At 48.1% G+C, this 25,589-nt stretch overlaps 3 protein-coding genes across 10 annotated transcripts in view; 1 reads left to right on the forward strand and 2 right to left on the reverse strand.

The window, feature by feature from the left end:
* ARG2 (arginase 2) overlaps positions 1 to 3,357 on the reverse strand; it is a 39,074-nt gene extending 35,717 nt beyond the window's left edge. Inside the window, exon 1 of the mRNA XM_037003648.2 lies at positions 2,882 to 3,357. The gene's annotated coding sequence lies outside the window, so the exon portion shown is untranslated. The remainder of the gene's footprint in view (positions 1 to 2,881) is intronic.
* Positions 3,358 to 3,484: 127 nt separating this feature from the next.
* PIGH (phosphatidylinositol glycan anchor biosynthesis class H) lies at positions 3,485 to 7,451 on the forward strand. 4 transcript variants are annotated; one of them, XM_037004026.2, is made up of 4 exons: positions 3,485 to 3,756; positions 4,883 to 4,975; positions 5,671 to 5,751; positions 7,157 to 7,451. In XM_037004026.2, exons 1-4 carry the CDS (start codon positions 3,577 to 3,579, stop codon positions 7,298 to 7,300), a joined length of 498 nt encoding a protein of 165 aa, XP_036859921.2. In that variant the 5' UTR covers positions 3,485 to 3,576; the 3' UTR covers positions 7,301 to 7,451. The 4 variants fall into 4 exon arrangements, with proteins under 4 accessions (XP_036859921.2, XP_036859832.2, XP_036859874.2 ...); XM_037003937.2 differs by having other exon boundaries at positions 3,489 to 3,756; positions 4,766 to 4,975; XM_037003979.2 differs by having other exon boundaries at positions 3,489 to 3,756; positions 5,668 to 5,751.
* A 384-nt stretch (positions 7,452 to 7,835) lies between these two features.
* The window catches only part of PLEKHH1 (pleckstrin homology, MyTH4 and FERM domain containing H1), a 44,840-nt gene continuing 27,086 nt past the window's right edge, over positions 7,836 to 25,589 (reverse strand). For 2 of the 5 annotated variants that reach the window (XM_037003326.2, XM_037003479.2), the window contains 20 exons: positions 24,959 to 25,109; positions 24,626 to 24,768; positions 23,468 to 23,578; positions 22,461 to 22,547; positions 21,949 to 22,110; positions 20,929 to 21,009; positions 20,393 to 20,575; positions 19,882 to 19,990; positions 18,974 to 19,086; positions 18,223 to 18,399; positions 17,810 to 17,907; positions 17,137 to 17,314; positions 16,431 to 16,586; positions 15,300 to 15,400; positions 14,441 to 14,582; positions 13,209 to 13,351; positions 12,950 to 13,079; positions 11,383 to 11,469; positions 10,929 to 11,075; positions 7,836 to 9,963 (listed from right to left, as the gene is read on the reverse strand). In XM_037003326.2, coding sequence (XP_036859221.2) covers positions 9,802 to 9,963; positions 10,929 to 11,075; positions 11,383 to 11,469; positions 12,950 to 13,079; positions 13,209 to 13,351; positions 14,441 to 14,582; positions 15,300 to 15,400; positions 16,431 to 16,586; positions 17,137 to 17,314; positions 17,810 to 17,907; positions 18,223 to 18,399; positions 18,974 to 19,086; positions 19,882 to 19,990; positions 20,393 to 20,575; positions 20,929 to 21,009; positions 21,949 to 22,110; positions 22,461 to 22,547; positions 23,468 to 23,578; positions 24,626 to 24,768; positions 24,959 to 25,109 — 2,661 coding nt within the window. In that variant the 3' untranslated portion in view covers positions 7,836 to 9,801. The other 3 variants (XM_037003384.2, XM_037003424.2, XM_037003517.2) reach the window with 3 other exon arrangements.

Below are 25,589 nucleotides of genomic sequence, written 5' to 3' on the forward strand. Positions count from 1 at the left end.
GACCTACTAAAGCCCTTGTAATTTCCTAAGTAATGAGAGCACTAGGAGCATCTTTTGTTCTAATATTTGGTCTTTGACCTCAGTTCTTGACACAGACTTCCTATATTCCCTTGGAATTTCTTGGATGATAGCAGTGTCTTATTCTAATGAGGTGACTCTGGGGCCCCTGGATGGGAGCTGGTCACCAGAAAAACCAATCCATGATTAGAAACTTGGAATTTTCAGCCTCACCGCCTGCCCCCATTCTCCAGACTGGGGGGAGAGGCTGGAAATGGAGTTAATGATCAGTCATGCCTACGTGATGAAGCCTCCATAAAAATCTCAAAAGTATGTGATTTGGAGAGCTTCCAGGGTGTTTAACACATTTACATACTGGGAGGTTGATGCACACCAACTCCATGGGGACAGATGCTCCTGCACTTGAGACTCAGACTTCACCCTACATCTTTCTTCATCTGGCTGTTCATCTGTATCTTTTATCATATCCTTTATTATATAATAAACTGATAAACACAAATAAGTGTTTTCCTGAGTTCTGTGAGCTGTTTTAGCAAATAATCAAATCCAAGCAGAGGAGGTCATAGGAACCTCTGATTTGTAGCTAAGTGGGGACTTAGTCTCATGGGACTAAGCCCTTAACCTGTGGGATCTAATGCTTTCTCTAGGTAGATATTGTCAGAATTGAGTTAAATTGTAGGACCATCATCTGGTGTCACAGAGAATTGCTCCTGGTGTGAGAAAACCCTTCACATATTTGGTGTTGGAAGTGTGAGTGTGGTAGCAGTGTCATAGTAAAGGAGAAACACAGGAGGAAGGCTTAGTTTTTTCTCAAACAGTTGTGTATGTATAACTGTGTAATACCTGGCATAGTTGTTCAAATACCTCACACAACCAACTGCAGAGATACACTCACAAACACTATATAAAGATGAAATTCTAAACAAGATGAAATGTGTTATATTTATCTTTTAAAAATGCAAAGCAAATTTTTTTATTCATCAATTTCACTAAATTACAACAAGTTTTATAAATTCTTTTCACTGGCTTTTAAAAAAATTGAGGTATAATTGACAGTATTTATGTTTTAAAAACCCTATTTTTTTGGAATTTCTTTTTATATATGTGAGCCTCTACTTTCTCTTCCCTATGGATAAGTGGTCCTAAATAGGACACCTACTCTCAGTTAATACGGTAGCAGCAATTATTCATTCTATATCATAAAAAAAGCAAATAAAATAAAAACTTGAATTATAAGACAGCATTATTAGAACAACTATTCAATTCATAAGTGTCACTAAGTAATAAAACAAGGTTTTACATAAGATTTTTAAGAATCTATCATGGGCCATAAAAATAAAAAGTTAAATTATTTAATTGTATTTTTTCTGTTTATGTTCATAGACAGTCAACTTCTAAAACTAACTTCAACAGTTAGAAATAACTACCCATCTTATCCAAAGTAAGTCAGATTATCATAAGATTGTATAACAATGATACCTTAATAAAAAAAATTTTAAAAAAAGCAAATCAGATTAATCCTGCATACTGTCACCACAACACTCAATTCACTCAAATATGTTTCCTCGTTCTTGTGGCCAGAACTCTTTGGAAGGTGTAGCAAAGACTGGCTAATTGTTCTCCAAATCATTTATCTTTCCCTACTGGGCGTATTGATAGACCATGTTTCCCAGCCTCCTTTGAAGTTAGGTATAGTCATATTAACAAGTTCTGGCCAATGGAATGTGGATGGAAGGCTTGGCCATAAAATGCTCCCCAAAACGATCCTCCATTCTTGCCCCTCATTTGTTCGCCCAGGTTCAGAGGATCCAATGGAGAAGACGATGAAGGGGCCCTGAAGGGTCATGAAGTCTAGATGGAAGGAGCCAGGGTCTCTGAATCACCACTTATCAGAAATTATGAGTCATCTGACCAGGAGCACCCTGGATAGGTAGATAGTTAGATAAACATTTACTGTGTTAAATCTTCAAAAATTGTTTCTGTTTTTTTGAATAGTAGTTAGCCTGCCTGGAAAAATACAGGATACAGATGTTTCTCAGGCTTCCTTTCTCTGTTTCTCCACAACTGAATTCACTAGGGTATTCACTGAGACTCCCTCAGGGGCCCTGCAAATAGATAAAAAACCTTCTTAGGGAAACTTGCCAACTTCAGAGTCTAAGAACTCCAGGACTAGAGGTTTCCCAAAAACATTAAGTGTTTATCTCTGACTGGTGGAAATACAAGTGGTTACATTTCTTTCCACATTTTTCAACTTCTTCACAATAAGCAAATACCACTTTTATAATTATAAAAGACATCATATGACATTTACAAAAATGAGAGCATGGATTGCTTGGTAAGATTCAGGTTACAGAAATAAAATTGGAAAAACAAAGCAATACTTGAAGAAAACCATTTAGGGAAAAATAGGGTGGGAGGAAGAGGTAAAGTCCTGTATGAAGATGGAGAAACAAAACATGATTTTCATCAGAGAGACTTAAATTTGGTAAGACCATTATATCACTTATCTTTATACACAAAGGGATGATTCTTTAATACATTCTGCTGCCACAGGGCTGAAGCACCATAACCTTTTTAACAGGTCAAAACGTCACTCTTGAGCCATGGTTAAAAAAAAGAGAAGTAAAAACAGGGAGCTCACAGTCCACTATTACTCATGAGTTTAGTAATTTTATTATCCATACCTTCTGCATCTTCCAATCTTGCTAACCTCCCAGCCAGGACTGCCTGCCTACTCAATCCTCCGTGCAGTGTTTGGAAGAGAGAACTCCTGCGCAGAGAAATCCAAACTCCTCACCAGGCCCTACAAGACCTTCCTAGATCTGACCCCTACCTACCACCCCAACTTGCAACCCCTACTTACCACCTGACTTGCATTCCCCATGCGTCAGCGGCTCTGTCCTTTTGATTCCTCAAAATAACCAACCTTGTTCCGGCCTTGGGGGCTTTGCTTTTCCTGGTTCTTCTTCCTGGCAAATTCCTCCTCCAGAGCTCCCCCAGGCGGTATGGCTCCCGATCCTTTTAGCTCCAGCGTCTTACTCTAGACAGACTTCCCTGACTGTCCTATTCAGAGACCCCCAGCCTCTCCTACCCATCATATTATTGCCAAATCATTTCTATATTGTCTCTCCTGCTAGGAAGGAAGCTACCTGAAGGCAGTCCCCGGGATCTTGTCAGTATTGTTCACCGCCGTATCCTTAGCACCTAAAATTACCTGGCATAGGAATAATGAATGAATGGGTGAATCGAATGAATGATACCTGTGAATTGTCTCTTTGGGGCGCACACTGGCTTAGAAATAGAAATTTCAAAATGTCGGCTGAGCTTGCCCCCTACATGTCACAGGTTCCCGGTGGGAGCCGGAAAGTAGAAACCTAACCCACAAATCCCGCACAGCTCTCTTTGAGGAATTGCGGCTGCGCGGCGCGGCGCGGCCCAGGGGTGAGGCGGGGGCGTGGCCGGCTCCGCTTTCCGGAAGTGGTCCAGAGCCGGCGAGAGGACGCGGGCGGGCAGGCTAGAGCGGCTGGGTGCAACCGGGCCGGTGGGGCCGAGCCGGCCATGGAGGATGAGCAGAGCTTCTCAGATATCTGCGGCGGTCGCCTGGCCCTGCAGCGCCGATACTACTCCCCGTCCTGCCGGGAGTTCTGCCTCAGCTGCCCTCGGCTCTCGTTGCATTCGCTCACCGCTGTCACCTGCACCGTGTGGCTAGCCGCCTACGGACTCTTCACCCTCTGCGAGGTAATGGCCGGCCCTGGTTTAGAAGGGTCTTTAGGGTCTTGGGGATGAGCCCGAACCTGTTGCCGGATCCTCCTATAGTTGTAGGCTGGAAGGGCGGGAGCTCGCTAGTTCCACTGCTGGACAGCTCTTTTCATTACGTTTCGCCAAGTTTGTGCTCCGGTATTTTATCCCTCTCATGGACCGCTGCTCTGCTCTGCTCTGTGGTTTCACCCAGCATACATCTAGTCCTTGCACGACTGCCTAAAATTTTAACTTTCATGTGCTCTGTGAAGTACATGCTCATAGAAATTCAATTCCAAGAGTTAAGAGATTAAGTGGATCGTCCTTATCCATCACTTACTACATTCCTCAGGAATCACAGCAAACAGTAATCTTCCATAAACTGTCTTTGTTGGAAATGGGTGGTTTCTATGCTCAATTTCCAAACTCATACCTATTTTAAGAGCCTCAGTTTTCACATATCCAGAATCAAATTTTCCAGAAGCCCAGCCAGCCAACCGCACATCTCATTGGCCAGAGTTGTGTTATGTGCCCATTTCTCTATCAATCACTGGCAGGAGTGGGAACCAATCATGATTGACTCCCAGTTTTATTAAGAAGAGGCTGTTGAGTAATATCTCCTACACTGTGCTAAGCATTTTATTGTGCATTCTATGATTTTGCACTATATATTCTGCTGATGGAATAGGAAAGCAAAAGGTCCGAGTCCTTAAGTTGCAATTTTGGAAGAAAAATCTCTGAGACTGGTGTGATGGTGGCTATTTTGCTGATGGACGTTCTCCACGCCAGACCTAGCCGTTTGTTGTCTGGATGTATTTCATCATATGTTCTCATAGCATTTCAGAGCCAAGTGAAAGTGATTTCCTCTTCCTCCACGCATATTCCTTCCATTTGTTCAACTCAGCAGAACGAAGGCTTTTTTCCCACATTGCCTAGAATTGACTTAACCAGCAGAAAAAGCAGAGGACCACTTAGTAATCTTATTGCCTGTGTCTGGCTCTGTCTTCAGAACAGCATGATCCTCTCTGCTGCCATCTTCATCACCCTCTTAGGCCTGCTTGGTTACCTCCATTTTGTGAAGATTGATCAGGAGACTCTGTTAATTATTGGTTCTCTTGGCATCCAGTTGACTTCATCCTATGCCTCAGGCAAAGAAAGCACTACCTTCATTGAGATGGGCAAGGTGAAGGATGTTGTTATTAATGAAGCTATCTACATGGTAAGTATTAACAGGCCTTTCTGGAGGAGGTAGGCCCTGGGGTGTGGAGCTGGTCGTAATATCTGAAGTGTTTGACTTCACAGAATTGAACTTGAGGACTCTTACTGGTCCAGTACTTGCAGTTTCCTTTGTGGCTGACATGTCTGTATACCATAAAAGTGAAACTTGCTTTGAAAAGTTATGTTGAAGATGGCTATCACATCACCTTGAGTCTTACCATTTCTTGGGTAAACAGATCTGGTTACTTTAACTAAATCTCCTGTGACATTATTGTAAATAGTTTTACTATTTTGACATCTCTTTTATATAGTCAGCATTTAGTCATTGTCCTCCTTAAAGTGTGATGCCTTGAGCTGTAGAAATGATTCCAGGTGTGGTTTTAACAGCAAAGAAGTGCAGGCTATCCCTTTATTTTTAAAGAAATGTACCAGGTTTCATGGACCGGGAGTCAACATTTCAACTTTGTTTTCCAGCTTAGCTTCAGAATCATCTCTGGTTGTTGTAGCTGTTCTGTTAATTTTTCTGTTTGAAGAATGAAAATATACTTAACTTCTCCCTCACTTCAAAAGCTATCTAGTATTCTACTACTTACAGATAACCATTTATGAAAAAGTTTTGAGCCTTCCCTTAAAGGAAAAGAAAATGAAATGAGTTTCACTTAGATCTCTGCTCTTTGTTTTATTTTCTTACAGCAGAAGGTGATTTACTACCTCTGCATTTTATTGAAGGATCCAGTGGAACCACATGGGGTATCGCAAGTAGTACCTGTCTTCGAGGTGAGCACAAAACATTTTTCTTAAGTTTCTTCTCCAAAGAGATCCTATACCTTTCCTCCATCCCTGCATATCCACTGCTACTTAAGTTCAGTAGGAATGTTAACTTTCATTATCAAAGGTATTGGAGAATACTTGACAGCTATTTTTCATGAGAATTAGGGCTTTAGTTATTTCAAAAGTTTGTTTGAGGCAAATATAGGCTTTCAGAAATATGAAAATTTATACAAATTATACAAATTTTAGAGAAAAATGTATACCAACTTCTGCCTATAAATCACCATTTATCTCCTTTGACTGTGTCAGTGGTCTACCAATAAGATTTTATATTGATGTTATTGATCTACATACTGTTATAGACAATTGTCTTTTTAAAAAAATTGAACATGCATATTTTTGTGCACCGACAAAGGCCATTAAACTTGTTTAAAATAATTATATCATGTCAACTGTCAGTTTATTTAACCACTCTATTGGTAGCTTTTGAAATCACATTCAGGTTGTGTTTTGCTCTTACCAAAAAACCACTTCCACACACGATTCCAGCAGGTTACCTTATAAGCATAGAAAGTAGTTATGTATGCAGTTAACTCTGACTTATTGTCCTTCCTTTTTCACAAAGGATTTAAATTCTTTTTAAAAGAATTTAAGCTAAAATTCTTTTGCATTCCAGTTCAAAATTATTTTATTAAAGCCTATGAATAGTTTCACAGATTCTTAGTGCTTGATATTTGGCTCCAGAGATTGGATTTTACAATACTTTTTGAGAATTTTTTGCGTTTTTTTCCCACAATCTTGGCCAACAGTGCATTTAGCCATTTTTGTTTAGTATGTAGGTGAAGGAATTTAAAGTTATTAATTTGTATCTCTTTAAATGACCAAGTCTTTTATTTCCTTTTATGACCTATCAGTATTTCTTGTATTAAACTATCCATCTCCTCTATTAGTCAAGTAGAATCTAGATATTGATTATGTATTTGTAACAATTATATATTTTGGGTAACAAATTTTTATTAAATATACTTTCCATACTATTTCCATTTTCTGTGGCTTTTAATTTTGGTTGTATGACATTTCATAATGTAAAATATTTTTCAATGTTTACATATTAACCTGCCCCTCTTATATATCTGAGGACTGTTTCACAGCTTATGACACTTCCCAAGAGGCTCTGTCCTTGTTATTGCTCTTGCTTGCTCTTAGATGGGGGTCATACAACTTAGATTAAAAACTGTCTTTTGAACTGCCTCTCTGCATAGTTCATAGGCTGGGCCTAGTTTGGGGCTTCTCCCAGCAAGGTGCTGTGAGACCTGAAGTTCTACCTCTTCTGAGCTCACACCTGGATGCAGCATCACTAAGCACTCTCTTACATTCATCTTGACTGTGCATTTTTCCCTTTGAAATTCAGAGTACCAAGCCCCGGCTGGACTGCTTGATTGAAGTGTACAAGAGCTGCCAGGAGATTCTGGCACACCAGAGAGCCGCATCAACAAGCCAACAAGTCCCAGTGTTGAGAAGGCCAGTCCTGTCTTCCATGGGAGATGACTCCTAAGCCATAGTGGCTAGTTTATTTTCTGTATTCTAAATCATCAGGGGGACAACAATCCTGGGACCCAGTATGGGCACAGTGGATCTCAGAGCCATAGAGCAGGCAACTGGAAACCTAACTCGCTGTGTGATGTTGAATAAAGTATTTATATGTATTTGAGTGTTCCCCTTGTACAGTTTACCTACTTTACCAGCTGAGGGGAGACATTAAGAAATGATATGTCTAAAGTACTGTCCACAAGGAACCCTTTGTGAAATTCCTAAGCACATGCAAGTTTACTACTTTCTGTTGAAATTTTTGGAGCAAAACAATGGGAAACTAACATCAGATCTTTTGAGAAAGATAATTTCTAACCGCATAGAAACCCTATATGAACTTTAGAGAAAAAGAAGTCAAGCCCTTCAGGTACTGGTTAGCAGGAAGAAATGTCCTACAAAGACTAGTCTCTGCCTACCTCCTGTGTTCTATACAAGGTTAATTTATGATGACTCTCCAATAAACAGATTTCCTTCCAAAAACACACACAGTAATTGCCTGGTTAACAGATACCTGCTTTTTATTGACAAACATGAGTGAGGCATTTCAGTCATGGGTGTCAAGCACATTAATACTCTTTTGTTACTCAGCATTATCTATGGTTTCAAAAACTTTTTTTGCCAAGAGGGGTAACACAGAAGGCCAGACAGAAATTTAACTTTGGTTTCCAGACATGTTAAGGAAGGATAAACATGCCAACTATAGAAACCTTTGTTTATAAGGCAGTTTCTTCTGTATAAAATTAATAAACTAAGGGAGGATTCCTGAAGGGTTGGGCAGGAGATGGGGTGGAGGAAATGGCTTCACCACCCCCCGCAAATTCAGTGTAGACACAGCTCCATTCGTGGCTACTATTTCTTTGGGATCCTATTTGTTTTAAGCTTCCAGGGAGATAATATCCCCATTGGCCCCAGAGACACTCAAGATAACAAAACTAGAGCTGTAAGCTCTGCCTTTTACACCAGCCATGGAGGGGTTATTCAGGAGCCTGTGGTACATGTGACATGTGGCTTGTTTGAGGTAGAAATGTCTCAGCTAGATCCCAAATTCTGGGGGAGATGACAGTAAAACTGCCAGCCTTGCAAAGTCAAGTTCATTTAAAAGAGGCAGACATTCTGATACGCTTCTTTTTCTATCATGCTTGTCAGTTTAAAGGGTGAAAGTGGGGACGCTTACAGCAGCTGAGGTGTTCAGACAAATTAGTTCCAGCCCTGCAGTGTCTGCAGTGTACAACACACACACACAAACACACCTGGGATGCTGTTGCTAAATCTAAATAGTTCTTAGCACTTCATTGACAAATGTAAGACTACCTTAGAGCTATGAAATAAAACTCAGTTTCTCCGATGTTGGAAATCAGGGTATGAATGAACTCTTCCGTTCTTTTTTTTTTTTTTCTCTGTTTCTGGAGGGTGGAGACAAAGATCATTTCCTCTACACTCAACAGAAGGTCTCAGTTGGGGATGGAGGAATACTGGTGTCATCAGGAAGGCAAACGGTGAAAGTAACTTTTAAATTCCGTACTAGGACAGATACCACATACGTGTTCTCTGCCTTCAAACTAATTCCCAGTGGAAGTTCACCAGAAGTCTGAGGAGCGAATCCAGGCTCAAGAGCCTGGAGGGGTCTTATGTGTCATAGAGCAGCAAAAAGCAAAGCATGTTTGCTTGAACAAGTGCCAGCCACCTTTTCCTACAGTAGTAAGCACCACCCTCACTGAGCCCTGTCCAGTTCTCAAAATGAGACTGGGAGTGGTGAGCTTGGACCTATCCCCTGCTTATACCCAGCTGGGCTGACAGTTCAGTGTGAGGGAAAACAGCTTCACTCTCAGTAAGGACGGCACCTTGTCCGGCAAAGACAGGCACTGCTGCCCCAGGAGGACTACAAATACTCGTTTGCAGTAGCAGAAAGGGAGGCGATCCGTTCCTTGTTCTCCAGCCTGCCAACACCTTTCCGTGAGGGAAAGGAAGTCCAGTTTTCATACATTCTAGGCTTTTGTGGAGTTCAGGTGAAATGGAAATTCTAGTCCTATCCTGTTCAGAGATGTTGGGAAAACCTCAAGTGTAAATCCCAATATGAGGATATACTGAAATCCCGCATATTCAGTACAAACAATGTTAGCCTGCCTCAGAGTATCAGTGCAGAAAGCTCAGACCTAGAGCACCGATGCCTCAGTAACCAGTCACTGTGGACCATCCCTGCCTGTGTCTAGAATCAGGCAGCATTCAGAGCTCAGTATTCTTGTGGGATAAAGAAGTGGTTTTTATACTGGGTCTGGATTCTTGAAAGTTGGGCCTTGAAACTTAAGGCACCTAGAACGCAAAGGCTTTGTGGACACTGAAGTGCACTTCACAGAACAAACCAGGGCAGAGGGAGGGCTGTTGGACCCATCACAGTAGTGTCATAGCCCAGGATACATTTCTAATCCCTGAGGCACCAGGTGGTGGTGAGGAAAGGGGCAGGAGATTTCACAGCAGCCCAGGCCGCTCGGCAGCACCCAGAACAGAAGCGAAGAACTGTCGTCCATCCAGGTCCTGCAGCTGCTGGGCAGCAGGTGGGGCGGGGGGCGGGGTCACGGTGGCAGAGCAATGGTTCATGTAACTGGCCACGGTGCAGGTGGCCTCTGCAATCTAAGGATGCAACAGACAAAGGGAGCGAACTAGCTTTGGCTCGAATCCTGGCGTTCTCAAATATTAGCTATTACACTGGGTACATCACCTTCCTGGGCTTCAGTTTATTCATCTCTTAAAATACCCATTTAGTAGAAAATGTCCAAAGGAGATCATGCCTGTGGGTTCAGAGGCCTAGTGAAATGGGCACCTGTTGGTCTGGAGGTCCTCTGAGAGGCACGATTCCCTCCTGAGAACGGGAGCAACATCCCGCTCTGGGTATCTCCAAGCCAGGGAAGGGGCCTCCTGGAGGAAGGGGTCTTTATATCCTCTCCTTTGGTAGGTGTGGCACTAAAAGGAAGGGGGAGGTTCGGCAAACCCAAACTTAAGGATTAAAGGAACAGGGTTTCCAGTTACTCTCAGAAGGGAGCCAGGAACTATAAATCTGAACTCAGGTTTCAGAGTCTTTGCAATTGTTATTTTTGCTAGTCAACATTTCCTGTACTGAGTAGGAAGGAAGGCCTTAAAGCAAAAGAGGTCCTTGGACCATCCTCAGGTCCACAAGGAAGGGGGAACACGTGCAAATTGTCCCACTTGGTGACTAGGATTGGGACAAAGCACAGGATATGGTGATAGCACCCTGGGGGAAGCTGTCTGGGCCTGCTGCAAGGAGCAGAAACCCAAGAGGGCTCCTGACTCCAGCCTGCATGGTGCTGGGGCTTCAGATAACTAAAAAAGGTAGTGTAGGTGCACAGGGTGCAGAGGAGTTCCCTCCCTGGCTAGCCCCTCACCTACCAGCTCAACGGACTGCTGAGGAGCAGCTCCACCTGAAGCTCAGGGGTGTGGATCACAGACAAGGCCAAAAGTTAAAAAGAGGGGCAGGGCTCTTCTGGAATACTGTCTTAACCTCAGCTTCCTTTCTAAGCACCAGCCTCACCTCCTCATACCAGATCAGAACAAAATGTTTTAGCAGCTGTTGGACCCACCTTGGGAGCAGCCATCCGGAAGACCAACTTCTCAATGTGGCCTTTTCCCGAGCTCTGGTCTGGAATGGATCTAATCACAAGCATGAAGTCATCCCGGCAGCCACCAAAGGTCAGCACTGAAGAGTAGGGGTACGTGACGTGCACTTGCTGGGGGAAGGAGCCAGTTAGTTCTGGGGAAACTGTCCACCTTCTTCCTGAGCTAGCAACCAGTATGCCCTGTCCCTTCTAGGCTTGGGCAGTCTTAACCAGGAAGGGAGAACTTGGGTGGCTGCAATTTGAAGAGCTACAGTTCAAAGTCTAAGAGCAGTATTCAGATGAGAGGAGAGTGGATCTTGGGCAGGGCCTGGCAGTGGAACCATGGTCACTTAGCTCAGGCCTTTGGAGTTCTGAGAAGAGAGGAGGACACAGGTCAGGAAAAGGAGGGGCCAGGGAGCCAGCTCTCATCCCTCCATACCATAGTGTTGTGGTCCAGGATGCTCACACCGTCCTCATTCACGGCAATCCACACCAAAGCATTCTCCTTGGGAGACAGCTGTGCAGGCTGGGGGAACAGGAAAAGCTCAGACATATCCACAGCTAGGGGTTCTGAGGAAGCAGGCACATGCAGGGATTTGCTAGGCAGTTACTTCCAACCTTCTTCTTGTCTTGGAAAACATAAAACATAGTAAACAAACATGTGGCCTTGGGGCTCTGGCCACCTACTAACTATCTCCAGGTGGGTGGTGACCACTTCCTGGGAGTACCTATAGCCCATCCTGCCCCAGTAACTGGTTGGGAAGTTCTGTGCTGCATAACAAGCGCCAGCCCTGGTTGCTCTGTCGTGGGCATGGGTAACAGGCTGTTTTCTCCTAGCTCTCAGAAACCGCCAGCATTCCACCCTCAGTCTCTCCCACTGAAGTGCATGTTTCTGTCCAACCAATTTCCTAGGAATAATGAAAGAAAGGAGAAAGCAAGAATACAGTATTACGGGCTTTAGGCCCTACCAGTAAGGAAGTGACTGTTTGGTGGGTAATTCCTGGAACGACTACTTCTCACTTCCAGGGCTGCTATATGGCATTCCAGATTTCCTCTCTCTCCTACCCAAAAGGCTGGGGAGAGAGATGGGCATGTCAACTTCTTCAGAAACTTCCCCTAGCCTCCCAGACCAAGGGGATACCTGCTATATGCCTTTAGAACACCCCTGTCCTTTTCCTTCATAGTCCTTGTGAAAGCGTGTAAAAAAATGATATATTTAGAGAAAGACAATATATATGATGATTTGCTTAATGTGTATGTCCCCTGTAGATAGGAAGCTCTGTGAAGGCAAGGACCATGCCTCATTCGCTCTCCTCTTGTGACTCAAACAACTAGCACAATGCCTGAGATACAGCAGGAGCACAACAGTTTTTTGTTGAATGAACGAGTGAATGTCCACTGTCTAATCTCGACCTTCAGTGAACAGCATCATGATCAAGCTTTAAAGACAGGGTACTCTGTGATTATGTATAAAGTTCATGCACACCAGACACCCAGTGAAGAAAGTTCCAGCTGAAATAACTATTGGCGACCTGGCCTACGTGCAGGTGAAATCAACTGTTGCCTGAGTAGTACAGTCCACTATGGCCATGCAAAGTCAGTAGAAATGTACTTGTTCAGTTTATACTGTGCATCATCCTACCTTTCAAACTTGTTTTTAAAATGAAAGCATTCTTGAGAGAGAGATCATATCAAGTCTGAACCGCTGTGTGTGAATTAGTTGATCCTATCTTTTTTTTTAAGGGTATCATTGAGAAAGAAGGCAAAAAAGGGAAAAGATGAGGGTCACCCAGAAATAATCCTGGTCCAAAAGCAATGATCACACTCTGCTGTGGACCACGGAAAGCAGAAGGCCAGAATGGGTGGAGGTAGCAACCCTAGGTGGTTCTTAGTGCAGACTGGACTGTCTTAAACACGACTAGATGCGGCAGCAGCTCCAGGAGGAATTTAGGGCCTTCTTGAGGCTACAGTCCCCACTCCTTCCACGGGAAACCACCAGTACTTACCTGAGCAGCAAAGAGCTTAGCACCAAAGAGAGGCCATTTCCGGGCCACTGTCAGGTAGATGCGGATGCACTCAGGCGGGGAGCAACCTTGTAGTGCTGCCCACTTAGAGGTCAGCAGATCTATCAGGTGCCTGGTTTGGATGGATGAAGAGAAATGGTGCCAGGGATGTGCCAAAAAGTTTGCAATGCAACTCTGAGACTTTTCCGAACTCTGTAGGCCCGTCCCCCCAACAGCAACTTTTCCCAACCCTGCCTCCTACCTCAGCTGCTCAGGGGGTGCCCCGTGTCTGTAGCGCCTTGGGTAGAACCTGTCTAGGACCTGCTGGAGGTGATGCTGAGCCTTGGCAGGAGATGTGCCCCCAGGGCCTGGCAGGATGGGCTTCTCCAAGTCCCCATATTCTACCTGTGTGGAAGCAAATGGAGGGACCAGTCAAGAATCTGGAGGTGGGTGGGGCTGGGGTGGGACTGTTGGGAGAGTGAAATAAACCATCACATTATTCCTTTATTGGTGGGGTGTGAATGGCTGTGAAAAATACTTGTGAACAGACCCTTAGCTCAAGTTTCATGGACCCAACAAAAATAACCTTAGGGTTCTAGAGTGTTAAGAGATTGTCTAGATCAACTTACATTTTGCAGCTGTGGTTAAGTGCCTTATCCACAAGTTAATTAGTGGAAGACAAGGGAAAACCATGTGGAAATTCTGGTTTCTAATCTAAAAATTAGAGATACAGGATAGAAGATGCTATAGATCCTAGAGTATAGCAGAGGATTCCAGATATGGCCTTTGGAGTTGGACACTTGGCTCAAATCCCAGCTCTGCCATTACCAGCTTTGTAGTCCTGGTCAACCTACCTAAACTCTTTGAGTTTTGATTTCTTCATTTTAAATGGGATGAGAACTAACTGGGGTAATACAAATAAAATGTGTTTGGTACAGGGTCCTCGATAGAGTATTCAGTAAATGTTTATTATAAGATCAACTCTTAGTATTTCCCCTTCCTCTACAGCATGTAGACCCAGACTCCTCATGGGAACCATGAAGTATCCCAGATAACTCGGCGAGACGGCCTCCTACGGTAATAGGGAGAAGAATTCAAGTCTGAATGTATGTTCCTCCTCCTAATTCTACTTATGCTGTTTGACAGTTACAAGTACAAATTTTATCACATATATTGTGTGATATACACCATGTAAGTACCACACCTAGTACAACCCTGTGGGAGCAGGCAAGGAGGCAGTTTTGTTTTCAGTATACAAAAAGGAAATGAAAGCATAGACATGTGAAGTGACTTGGCCATGATCTCACAGCATCTGCAGTGAGGAACTCTACCAGGTAAGGAGTCAAGTTTCTCCCCATAGTGAGGGACAGCAAGGCTGCCCTCTCATCAGGAACTACCAGATCTGCAGAATTTCCCATTTCAGGGTGTGTGGTGCCTTCCACCTGCGAGTCAAATATGATGGCTAACCCTCTGGATTTCTGAACAGAACCTTACCTGGGCCATTAAGGCAGCCATCTCAAGGGCCAGCTCCTTGTTGACGGGAAACCTGCCTGCCACTATCTCTCCACTAGTTTGGGAGGCAAGCAGCAGCCGCTCTCGCTCTGTCTCCCCTTTGACCTGACTCCGGAAGTACAGCCTGCAGGAAGAGAGTGAGAAGCCGGAACTCAGCTGGATGGGGCCGAAAGGATGAGGCTGTCTCTGCACCTGCTTATCTTGATTTCCAAAGAAACAAACTACTCTTCTTACACCATTTGTGAGCCTATTTCCTATTGTCTCCAGGAAAATTTAACCAAGCATGACAGAGCAGACACAGGGCCATCAGATCGCATAGCAACAGTAGCATGTGGTTAATTCTGAATACACCATTACACTTACTGGCTTTAGTAAAGGCAGTCTGGTGCATGGAATTACAGCTTATTAGGGAATGGGATGAGGTAAGATTCCCTCAAATTGATTAAACAGATGTCTACTTGTCTATTTCCTGGAATTGGTATAGGGGCTATTTATTCTCTAGCCTTAAATATCTAGTGTTCATACAAAATTTCACTCTCTTAATGTAACATGCAGCCATCCCATGAGGTTCGTCTGGTTTTTTGGCAGGTGCATCTGTGTGTGTGTGCATGCACACGTGTATGTGTGTGTACACACAGTACAGGGACTGAGAGCCTGAGTGGCCCAGGGTCTCACAGGATCAGCAGAGCCAGCCTAGGCCCCCAGCTAATGACCACCAAGTAGTGTTACATCTGTGGAACCCCTGCCTGTCTGCTGGGACAGGCCATCCAGTTGGGGAAGTGATAGACGGCACCCTGTGGCAGCCCTTATGCTTGGCCCACCCTCAGGCAGTGCTCAGGACCTGTTCTTGTACATCAGCTTCACGACACGTGTGCCGCCCTCAGACTTTCCGGAGTGCAGCTCCTTCAGGGCTTGTTCCCACTTGGAGATGGCATCGCAGATCTTAAACAGGCAAAAGAAGAAACTCAGACAAGTGCGTGCTAAGGGGAACAAGGTCCAGCCACAGCTGGACTCGGGCAGAGCAGCAGGGTACAGGGCAAAGCTGAGTGATAGTCCTCCATCAGGAGGCTAACCTGCAGGGCCTCCTGGGACTTCCTAGACAGACAGACAGCTGTAGCACTGGGCACAGTGTGAGCAGCAAAGCTCAGAACACTGCCCCCACTGGCCTTACCATCTGAGGGCACCTTCCCAGAGGCTAGGCAGGCTTCAGTGAAAAACCATGGCCCTCACTGCCAGCTCCACTTCCATTCCACTGACCACTATTCTTCTCTTCAACAAATACACCCAGAGGCTTACTATGGAACAAAGCCTTACAGACACCTGGACATTTATAAATAACACATGTGGCAAATTTGCCCAGGCAATGGTATAAGACTGGGGAGCCTTTGCCCTGTTGCCGTAATGCACACTCATATCATCAGGTGCTACAGCACACCCCCCATGGCTCTACTCTCAGGCCACAATACAAGACAGGGCTTAATCTCATTCAGGGGTTTTACCTGCAGAGGTACTACAAGAATTTACCTCCTTAAATTGTGGGCAAACCTGTAAGCACAGCACAGGCCCAGCAGACAAGTAAGAGGGCCTGTGTACAACAAAGCATCCTATAGGCCTACGCATACAGTTGCCTCCTATGCATGTATATATGTAACAGGCAGCAGGCTCAGTTGGAGCTGCTGCTGAGAAGTGCCTCCCTGTCTTTCCTACACCGAGCTGAGAAGCACCTTTTCCTCTAGATGCCCCACGGCCATGAGGGAGGGAGAGATATGGAGATCTCTCCAGAGTCAGGGCACAAACAACTTCTTTCTGCCTACACAGCTACATTTTAGGATGGCACAGAAATGCTGGCCCAGCAGCCCAAACAGGCCATGGGACAGGCACCCTCCAGACAGGCTGCTTCCCCATCACCAAAATCTCAAAGCCTACAGGTGGCTCAGGAGGGGCTCAGCTGGCTTAATGGGGAGGCAGTCACCTTGATGCTGCCTTGCAAGGAGTGTTCCAGGTCCCTGCCAGAAGGATCATCTGTGAAGAGGGCAAAGCCAGAGCGGGCTGGCTTTCTCATGCCTGTCTCCTGGTTCAGCCGCTGGAGAAACTCATCTACTGTGGAGGAGCCATCGAAACTGACCACCTGCAGGGGAGAGGCATTAGTCTCCGAGGGAACTTTGCGAGAGGAGCTCACTAGGGCTAGTGGACAGGTCTTGAGTCTGCGAGATGGAAAGGCTTGGCTGAAAGGCACAGGGGCAGATGCAAAGGGCAAAGGAAGTTCACTTCTGTGTCCACGTGCAGAGGGTGAGCGCTAAAGGGATGAGCCTGCCGCTGTAAACTGCAGTCAGACTTATGCTCTATCCTCCTTTACTATTTCTGTTTTGGAGGCCTTTGCTTGAGCCACTTTCTTGGTCAATGTCTCAGCCTCCTTATTCATGCAGTGGGTTCCAGAAAACGACTTCCCAGGTACCAAACACTGGAGCACTCTTGCGATTCAAGCTCCTTTCTCCTTCCACACCCGCACCAACAGCCCCACTCCACCCCCAAACCCCAGGCCTGTCCTTCTGCTGGTTTGCCTGTTAAGAATCTACCAAGCCAGGGGAGGCTTAACACCTACCTGACCCAAAGGTCTGTTCCTCTGGGGTAGTGATAATGTGGACACTTGGGACAGGGAGCCCATGCAGCCTCCTCACCTGGTAAGTCCCATTGGCGAAGTGCACAGGGATGCTGAAGGGCAGGGAGTGGTGGAAGGGGTTACGCAGCAAGATGGACACCACCTCCATGCGTGACGGCCTGGCTTCCCGCTCCCCCGTCTGCAGGGTCCGCTCCACTGCCCGCTGGCAGTAGGTAGCATACTGGCCAGTTTCATTTCTAAAAAGACAGGCAAAGGAAGAAGGGACTACCAGGTAACCTACCCACCCTGCCACCCTGCCACCCTGGCTCCCCACCCAGACCTAGCCAGGGCCACAGCTGCAGCTGGGCAGGCTATGAAAAAAGCCCTGAAGACTCCAGACTGGGGTGTTAATTTGTCATTCAGGGCCTATAAGCTGCAGGTGGCTGGCATAGACATTTTTCTCCAGACACCAGAAAAACATGGCAACTGAGAATAAATATTTGGGGATGGTTTGGGGGTGCTGGAGAGCCACCACAAAACATCTGTGCATATGTGAACTGGCATGCACAGACGCTTAGGCAGGCCCAGATCTCCAGGTACCCATCAGATGCACAGTGACAGGTAAAGTCTCCGCAACCCCCAAGCAGATCTCCAAGAGCAGGGGCGAGCTGACCCACCCTGGACCCTCCCACATTGCTCTCCATCACACAACGGTCGGTTTGTCAGGGACACAGGAAGTGATGCTCATTCACCTGGGGTCTGCGTGGCGCTGGAGCTGCTGCTTGACATACCAGAGGAAGTGGTGCTGAGGCAGGAAAAGTGGGGCACACAGAGCCAGGAGCTGCCAGCACTGCCAGGGGAAGAGGCGGTGTGGGGTGAGTGCCAGGTCTGCAGCCCCAGGGCTCTGAGCCCCGAGCTGCAGAGCCTTCACCACTCTATCCAAACTTCTGTGGGCACCATGATGGGCTGACTTGGTCTAGAGCAATCACACTATCTGTGCGCGGGCATCCAGAAGGGGCACAGAGGAGGCAGCTTTGATCACTGAGGCTGCCCAGGGGCCACCAGGCTCAGCAGACGCCTACCTAGTCACCTCCTTCCCTTTCCCACCTCCTGGGCAGCCCTGGCCAATGGCTCCTGTCTGCAGTTCTACCCCGGGGACACCCACCTGCATGAGCGAGTACTTCTGAGGTGGGCGACAGCTGGTCTGCTTCATGAGCTGGCAGTAGATCTCACTCTGTAGCTCGGGGTGAGCCAGGCAGACCTGCAGTGCTGTCTGGGCCAGCGACACATGGTAGTCCACTGAGGCAGCTTCCACAGGCACGTTGATGAAGAGCTGGCAGGACTGGTAGGGAAATGACAGTGGGCACAGGCACATCCCCAGCCCCTTGATTAGCATCCTCTGTGACTGTGGACAGACTGGACCATCCCCCCGGGGCTCAAGAGAGGCTGCAGCTCTCTGCACACAGCCCTTTCTAAGGGGGGTCAGTGTCACTGCTGAGAGCATCTATGCCTGCTGAGAAGGCCACTCTGAGATGGATTGTTTCCTTCTCTAAATGTTTCTATTACATAAGCAAGACATATTTATTTTTTAAAAAGACAGACTATCCAGATAAGCACAAAGAACATCATGGGACAGAATCTCTCAGGTCCTGCTGTTCAGCACAGGAAGAGGGAGCTCCTCAGTGGGGTTTTCACAGGTGCTTTGTGAATTAAGTCCCAGAGCTTTCAGCCTCCCTGACAAAAAGGACATGGTGGGGATCCTGTAGGACTTCCCCGGCCTCTTCCATCTCTCTGAGGGCTACCGCCTAAGTGCACGGGTCTGGTCCACCTGAGTATCCCATGGGAAGCAGAGCTCCGGGCAAGGCCTGGGCAGGTGGTGAGGGCGCCACCAGCCGTGGGCTCCATTCTCACTTTACCTTGAAGAGCTTGAGAGCCTCCGTCTGCAGGGCCTCAGAGGGCAGGGTGGTGAGTGAGGTGTACAGCCCATCTTTGCTGTAGCACAGCATGGGGTGCCTCCAGAGAGGGGAATCTGCCCAAGCACAGCACCAGACGGCAGCCAGTTACCCCCGATGAGGGAACTCACCCCCTGCCCCCACTGCCACTTTGGTTAATGGGGAAGATGGGTTTATCTGCCTGCGACACATGGGCTGTGTGAGGTTTATGTCTACAGAGTGAGAGGTGAGCAGTTGTGTGCTGCACTTAGGGCACCACAAGCCCAGCTTACCCTGCTGCTTGGCTCATGGGCTGCAAGAGGGTGAGTGTGCGAGGTTGCACGCACTTGAGTGCAGGTGTGTGTGCAGGGGAGGTGCCTCCCCGCAGTGTCAGGTCTGGACAGAGGAGTGTGGGTCAGCCTGATCATAAACAAGCCTCAGAGCAGCAGAGAAGGGGTGGGCGGAATGTGCCCTCAGGTCCTCAACATCCCGAGACTTGGTAGCTAAATAAAGACCCCAAATGTCTCAGGCTTAGGTGAGCCCAATCTCAATTTAGGTTTCATTTATAGATTAACAAACTCTAACTATAGATGAATCAGCAAACTTGTTTCTTCAACCCTCTGTCCAGCCAGCAGAGCTATGGTGAACCAAGTAAAACATTGACCCAGGTCACTGGAAAGCCGGCTTCCCAGATGAACTCCCCGGGTACAGAGGGGTCATCTCAGTATTTTCACCAGAAACAGGGGCCCTGGAGCGTGGGACAGAAATGGGCTTCTGTGGCTTGGATGCCTTTAAGACAGCTTCACAGTAAAGCAGTGTTTTCTTTGGGTTCTTGACCAACAATTCCCAGCCGCCACCTTCCCACCTGAGCAGCACTGGCCACCTAGCCTTACCTGGGCCTCCCTCGTCATCCATCAGTTTTGCAATGAGCTGCTCATAGGCAGTGCCCACCTTGGCACTGCTGCCACCTGCTGCCACTGTGAGGTGGTAAAGCCACGTATCCTGGAAGGGGACGGAAAGCCAGCTGATGGGGCTGGGTGGGAAGAACGGAGCCATGAGTTCCAAGGAGGTTCCCTTGAAGGGGCCAAGCCCAGTGAGATTCAGTGCATTTGGCTGGCACAGTCAAGGCCAGTGGTCTCTAAGAGGAAAGACTAGGGGTCAGGTGAACATGGACCCAGGTTTCTAAGCTTTTGTTTCTACCTCACGGCCCCAGTGAAAAGATGTTAGTCACTGGAAGCAAATTCACTACAAGGAATATTAATATTGGGAATCAATAGGGAATCAATCAGTTGCCAAAATGTCCAGGAGAGAAATAAACTTGCATTCTGGGAAGGTTGTAGAAAGAAAGAAGGGAAAATGAGGATCATGGATGCAAGCTTGGCCACAGAAGCTCAGTCCTCTTACCTTTTCATGCTTGGTGCCGATAAGGAGGTAGGTGGGGCTGTGCTCTGGGGGATGGATCACCAGGGTGCAGTGGGAGGAAAGCAACCGCCCAGTTCCTCCAGCCTCATAGTCCTCGTCTGAGTCACATGATCGGTCTACTTCACCTATGTGTGCGTCCTGCACGGGCAGATGGCCCAGGGGTCGCTGTGGACATGAGCCTTCCATGAATGGGAGAGCCAGGGGGAATAGGGGAGTCTCCTCCCTCTGCACCTTTGGGCCATGTTGGGTTGAGAATCAAAGATGTGGACAGAAGACAGGATAAGGAGAGGAGACTGTGCTCCCTGGCTGAGGCCTCCTTGGAGAAGCACAGATAGACCACACAAGTAGAATGTGGGGGCCCAGCATACTGGTCATACTCTAGAAAGAGCCAAATCCTGGCTTTGTACCTGTTGTAGGGTTAGGTGGGGTAGAGGGTAAAGCTGGGGACTTTCATCAGGACACAGGGTCACAGGGATGTGACCTGGAGGAATCAGAGAGTGGGTGCTGCCAGGAAGTACCTTGTCTTCGTGGCTTCGATAATAGTAGAAGGTTCTCGCAACAAGAGCACACCAGACCAGCTTGGAGTGGCCATGCTTTACCTGTTAGGACAGAAATGAACCAGCATTATTAGAACCAGGTGACCCCAGAAATAAATCCAGGGATGAAAAAGAGAAGCCACAGGAAGGCAGATCTCGAAGCCCTGGTCAAACTCAGGTCCTTAGTGGAGATGCCACCCAGACTCCCTACTAACGGAACCAGCCCTTTCACAGCAAGGGTCCACGGTGTGCACCATGTGACTCCCCCTTCTATCCTCATACAACCTGCCATTTTAAGATTAATCAGGCCAATCGGATGTCCTGCCCTGGGAATATAAACACGGAAGAACTTGCTAGTCAGCAGAGGCTAGAGTAAGGATGCGGGGCGGAGGGAGGAAGGGCCAGGGTAGGCTAAAGCCCTTGGGCATGTGTGAATCATGAGGGGACAACAATTGCTCCCAGACGTGAACACAGACAGAACATGGAAGCAGAGGCAGAGAGCGAGCCCACAGCACCAGGCTTGCTCATACACGTGGCTTTGCTTCCTGATGACACTCTGGCCTAGTTCATGTGCTTCCTGGCTAGCTTCCCTTAACAAGTGTATCTCTGCTCTTGCAACCAGAAGAGCCCTCACTTAAACGCCTTTTGGAGAGGCTGGGTAGTATATACATCTTTGAATGGCCGTACCTACCTTGCCTAGGTCTCAGCTTCACACCATTTGTACTGAAGCGTGGTGGGTGTGGGTAGGGGAGGTGGGCGACTGCTAATGACTTCAGAAAGAGTACAAGACATTCCTTTTTGTTTTGAGAACAGCTGTTGTTCTAAGAACACTGATCCCTATTTCCAGAGGATCATTCGCCACCACCTTGCATGGTCAGACCATACTTGAGGCCAACCACCTAACGGCTGTGTGGAAATTGCTAAAGAAAGGAGCCGTGTAAGGGGAGGACAGCATTCCCACTTCTGACTCCCCGACATCCTCCCCGCCGGGCCCTCCGGTACCTTGGTGAGCCAGCCCTTCACAGTGGGCTTGGTGCCACCCTGGGGCAGGGCTGGAGGCCCAGTGGCCTGGACCTTCAGCAGGCTCTGCAGCACTCGGATCCACTCCTCCAGCAGGCTGGGGGAGTCTGCCGTCAGGTAATAGGTTTTCTTCTCAGAGATGAGCTGCGGAGGAATCAGGGATTGGGGGCAGGGGACAGGGACACAAGGGGATAGAATAGCAGGGACCTGGCTCCGAGGTGGCTCGGGTCCCTAAACCCCCTGGGCCTGCCTTCCCCCCAAGCTGGCTCCCTCTACCTCCTTTTCCTGCTCTTCTGTGCTTCCTGACTCTCCTACCTTCACCCCATCCGCCAAGCTGTCTCCTCTTTCCTTGTGCTCACAGATTAGGATCGTATCCAAATGCTGATGTCCCATCTTTCACACATGCTCATTCTGCCCCATCTTTGCTTCCATCACAGTCATATCCAAACCCAGCACCTCTTCTGCCCGAAACACCAGTGCAGGAGCGCACTCACCTGAAATGTCTGTGCCCCCTCCCCTCGAACAATTTGGCAGTGGGAGTTCAGTTCCACTTGACCTTGAGGTTTCCGGATGACATCGCTCTGTAAAAGAGGAATCAGGAGGAAGGAGGTTGGTGCCTTCCAGAAAACATCATTTCCCCTCAGATCTTACTTCAGGTCACAGGCAAAGGGGAAGGTGATCCCCAGCTTCCCTGGGTTCTGGTATGATGGGTAATGTTTTCTGGATCCTGCTTCTAGCTAAATGGAGCAATGATTAGAGTTATGGGTCCTTCTGACTCAACCTCAAAAAGGATAGATTGAGCCTTTAAAATGAGTGAGAAGTGACCAGGCCATTACTGACCTATAAAGCCTTTAAACTCTTTTTACTACATTCATTACAGCAAGGATGAAAATCTGGTAAGTGGCACATACATCACATTACCCTTTCCAGTGCCACTGCAGACACTGCTAATCAGTCAGAGCAGGCCTGCCCATTGAGTGGTCCGGGACCAGAATGCTTAACGTGGTGTTGGAGACAGCCATTACCAATCAGGAGAGCTGTGCAAGAGAAAAGGTCTTCTGCCTTCTTTAAAACACTAGCTGTAGTTCCCCAAGGGAGCTAGGTCCCACCATCCCAGACTCCCTAATTCCCTACAGTATAGGAAGGAGGTGGAGGAGGTAAAATAGGCTTGCCTATTAGAACAGTCCAGGTGATGTGAGGCAGCCTGGCAACAGTTCTTTTACAGGACCAGGTGTAAGAAGAGATCAGCTTCTGAAGGAAGACAGACTCACAGAGCCACCTCTGACTGCTCTGCTTCATTTTACTCTGAGAACCAGTGACCAGCCTCATGGTCCCATGGGGGGGTCAGAGTCGTAGGTGTCCATCCAGCCTGCCTCTCCCCTCCTGCCACACCTTTGCCTCTGCCGTGGGCCCCCCTGCCCCCCTTCTAGACCCCTCTCACACAGTTCTGGGTCTGGGGTGGGGTCCTTTTAACTACTGTCCTGGGGGAGGAGGGTCTCACCGGGGATTTGTAGTACATAATCTGTCCCTGTCTCAGGACAAACCAGCGCCTCTTCCATGTCTTTACTCGGCTTCCCATTTTCAGCAGGTAGCCTGACTTCTCCAGTGACTCCTGAAGGGTGGGAGGGTGTAGGGGGGAGAGGGGAGGGCAGAAAGGGGGAATCACTTGGGGCTTCTGGACAATACACAGGCCAAAGTGGCTTAGTTGAGACACTGTTTTGCCATCAATTAAAAACAAAATTATTGGGTACCTACTATGTGTATTTTCAAGGCACTGTGCTCTGCTAAGGGCTCAGTGAGGATGAGCATAGAGCATGGGTGGTCCTGCAGGGGAAGGTCCTGCTGGCTGGGGAAGACTTTGCCCAGCCATGAAAAGACAGCAGGCCAGGGTCCATATGAGGGAGAGGCTGACTAGGAGGGCTTCAGGGAAGAGCCAGATCTGAACCAGCCTTGGAAGGAAATGTCAGCTTCGCTTTAAAGCTGAGCTGAGAGGAAAAAGAAGGCCATTCCAGGCAGCAGGGAAGGGAGAGAGAGGTTTGGGGATGAGTGAGCACATGAGCCAGGCTGGGGCAGAGGGGCCGTGAAGCGGGGATGAAGGCGGGGCGGCACAGTGGTGTGGAGGGAGGGCTGGGAAGTGAGAGGTCTGGCTTTACTGCCGGTTCTGTGTGTGACAGCATGCCTCTGATCCTCATGCTTCTCATCCGTAAAATGGGGAAGTAATCCTAGGAGGATTGTGAGGACAACTGAGACAGGGCATGAAAAGCACTGATCATGGTGCCTGGCACATTCCAAGAACTCAATAAATTCCAGGGTCAGCAGGGAGCTAAAATGGGGTGACACACGTGAACTTCTGTAGTCCAGGAGGCTCAGCGGGCTCTCTGACTGGCCAGTCCTGGTTTGATGAGGAGCTTGCTAGGCTGCCTGTCTTCCTCATAGAGTCTGTGAGTAACTCACATTCTCCAGCCCATGCCCCACAGCCTCACGTCCATGGCAGCCCCCAGCCCCCGTCCTTCCCTTCACCGATTCCAGGGACCTCTCATCTCACACGGAAGCTGCCTATGGCTTGTGCTGGGGGTCCCAGGCAGGCAGCCTCTGCTGCAGGTCTGCCCCCACCCTGCCTTGCCTCAGCCCCGGGGGTGTGGGCCTGCTCCCAGCTCACCCCGCCCGAGCCCAGCCCATCGGTGGAGTAGGACGAGGTGCGCTGTAGTTTGTGCTCAGGCTCTGAGTAGTCGCTGTCCAGCGAGCAGGCATCTGGGGGGATGGCGTAGTCACCCTCGGAGCTCAGCGAGGACATGGAGACACCTGGCCAAGGGAGGAGGAGTCAGGGCCCAGGTCCCACACCTCCCTCATCTCACATCCTGGGAGCAGCAGCATTCCACCTGGAACCCCCAAGTCATGGGCACAGGTCAAGCAGGGACCCTCACGTCTGACTGCCATAGGAAGGGACAAGGGGCCTCCTGCCCTGTACCTCTTCTGCTTCCCAACTCCCTACCTCTCTTGATGGCCCGGGGGCTGCCCACTCCACTGGTCTTCCTGGACTCAGCGCAGGGCACTGAAGTTCGGAAACTCGCCTGAGAGCTGCAGTCGTCATCGGACCCAGAGGACTCGTCCACAAAGGGCACCGTGCTGATCTGCGTGGCCCTCTGCAAGACAGACCCCCGCCCCCACTGCAGTTCAGGTTGCAAAACAAGCCCTATCCCACCTACACTTGCATTCAGGCTCCAGGGCCCCAGCGTATGGCCGATACCGCCTGTCTGGGGCACATGGGTGCCATCACCCAACTGGAGCACCCAACAGCCCGCAGGCCCTTCCCATCCTCACCTCCACACTTCTCCCTGGGCCTCCCTCCCCGCCACATCATCTTCTGTGGTCCCCAAAGGAGCTGCCTGCCCCCTCCAGGCTGAACACCTGGCCCCTGTGACCCTTGCTCCCTGCCACTAGAGGGCCAGAAAGCCATACAAAGAGCCAAGCGTGAAACGGGAGCTTTAAAAATGTGTGGGAATAATGAAACTAGATTGTGTCGACTGGTAAACATTTAAAAAGACTGTTTATCTCAATGTTGGTGAAATTTGGGGAAAAGGATACTCTGTAGTATAATAAAGCCTTTTTAGAAGGAATTTGGC

Source organism: Manis javanica, chromosome 8 (assembly GCF_040802235.1).
Source record: "Manis javanica isolate MJ-LG chromosome 8, MJ_LKY, whole genome shotgun sequence".
Lineage (NCBI taxonomy): Eukaryota > Metazoa > Chordata > Mammalia > Pholidota > Manidae > Manis > Manis javanica.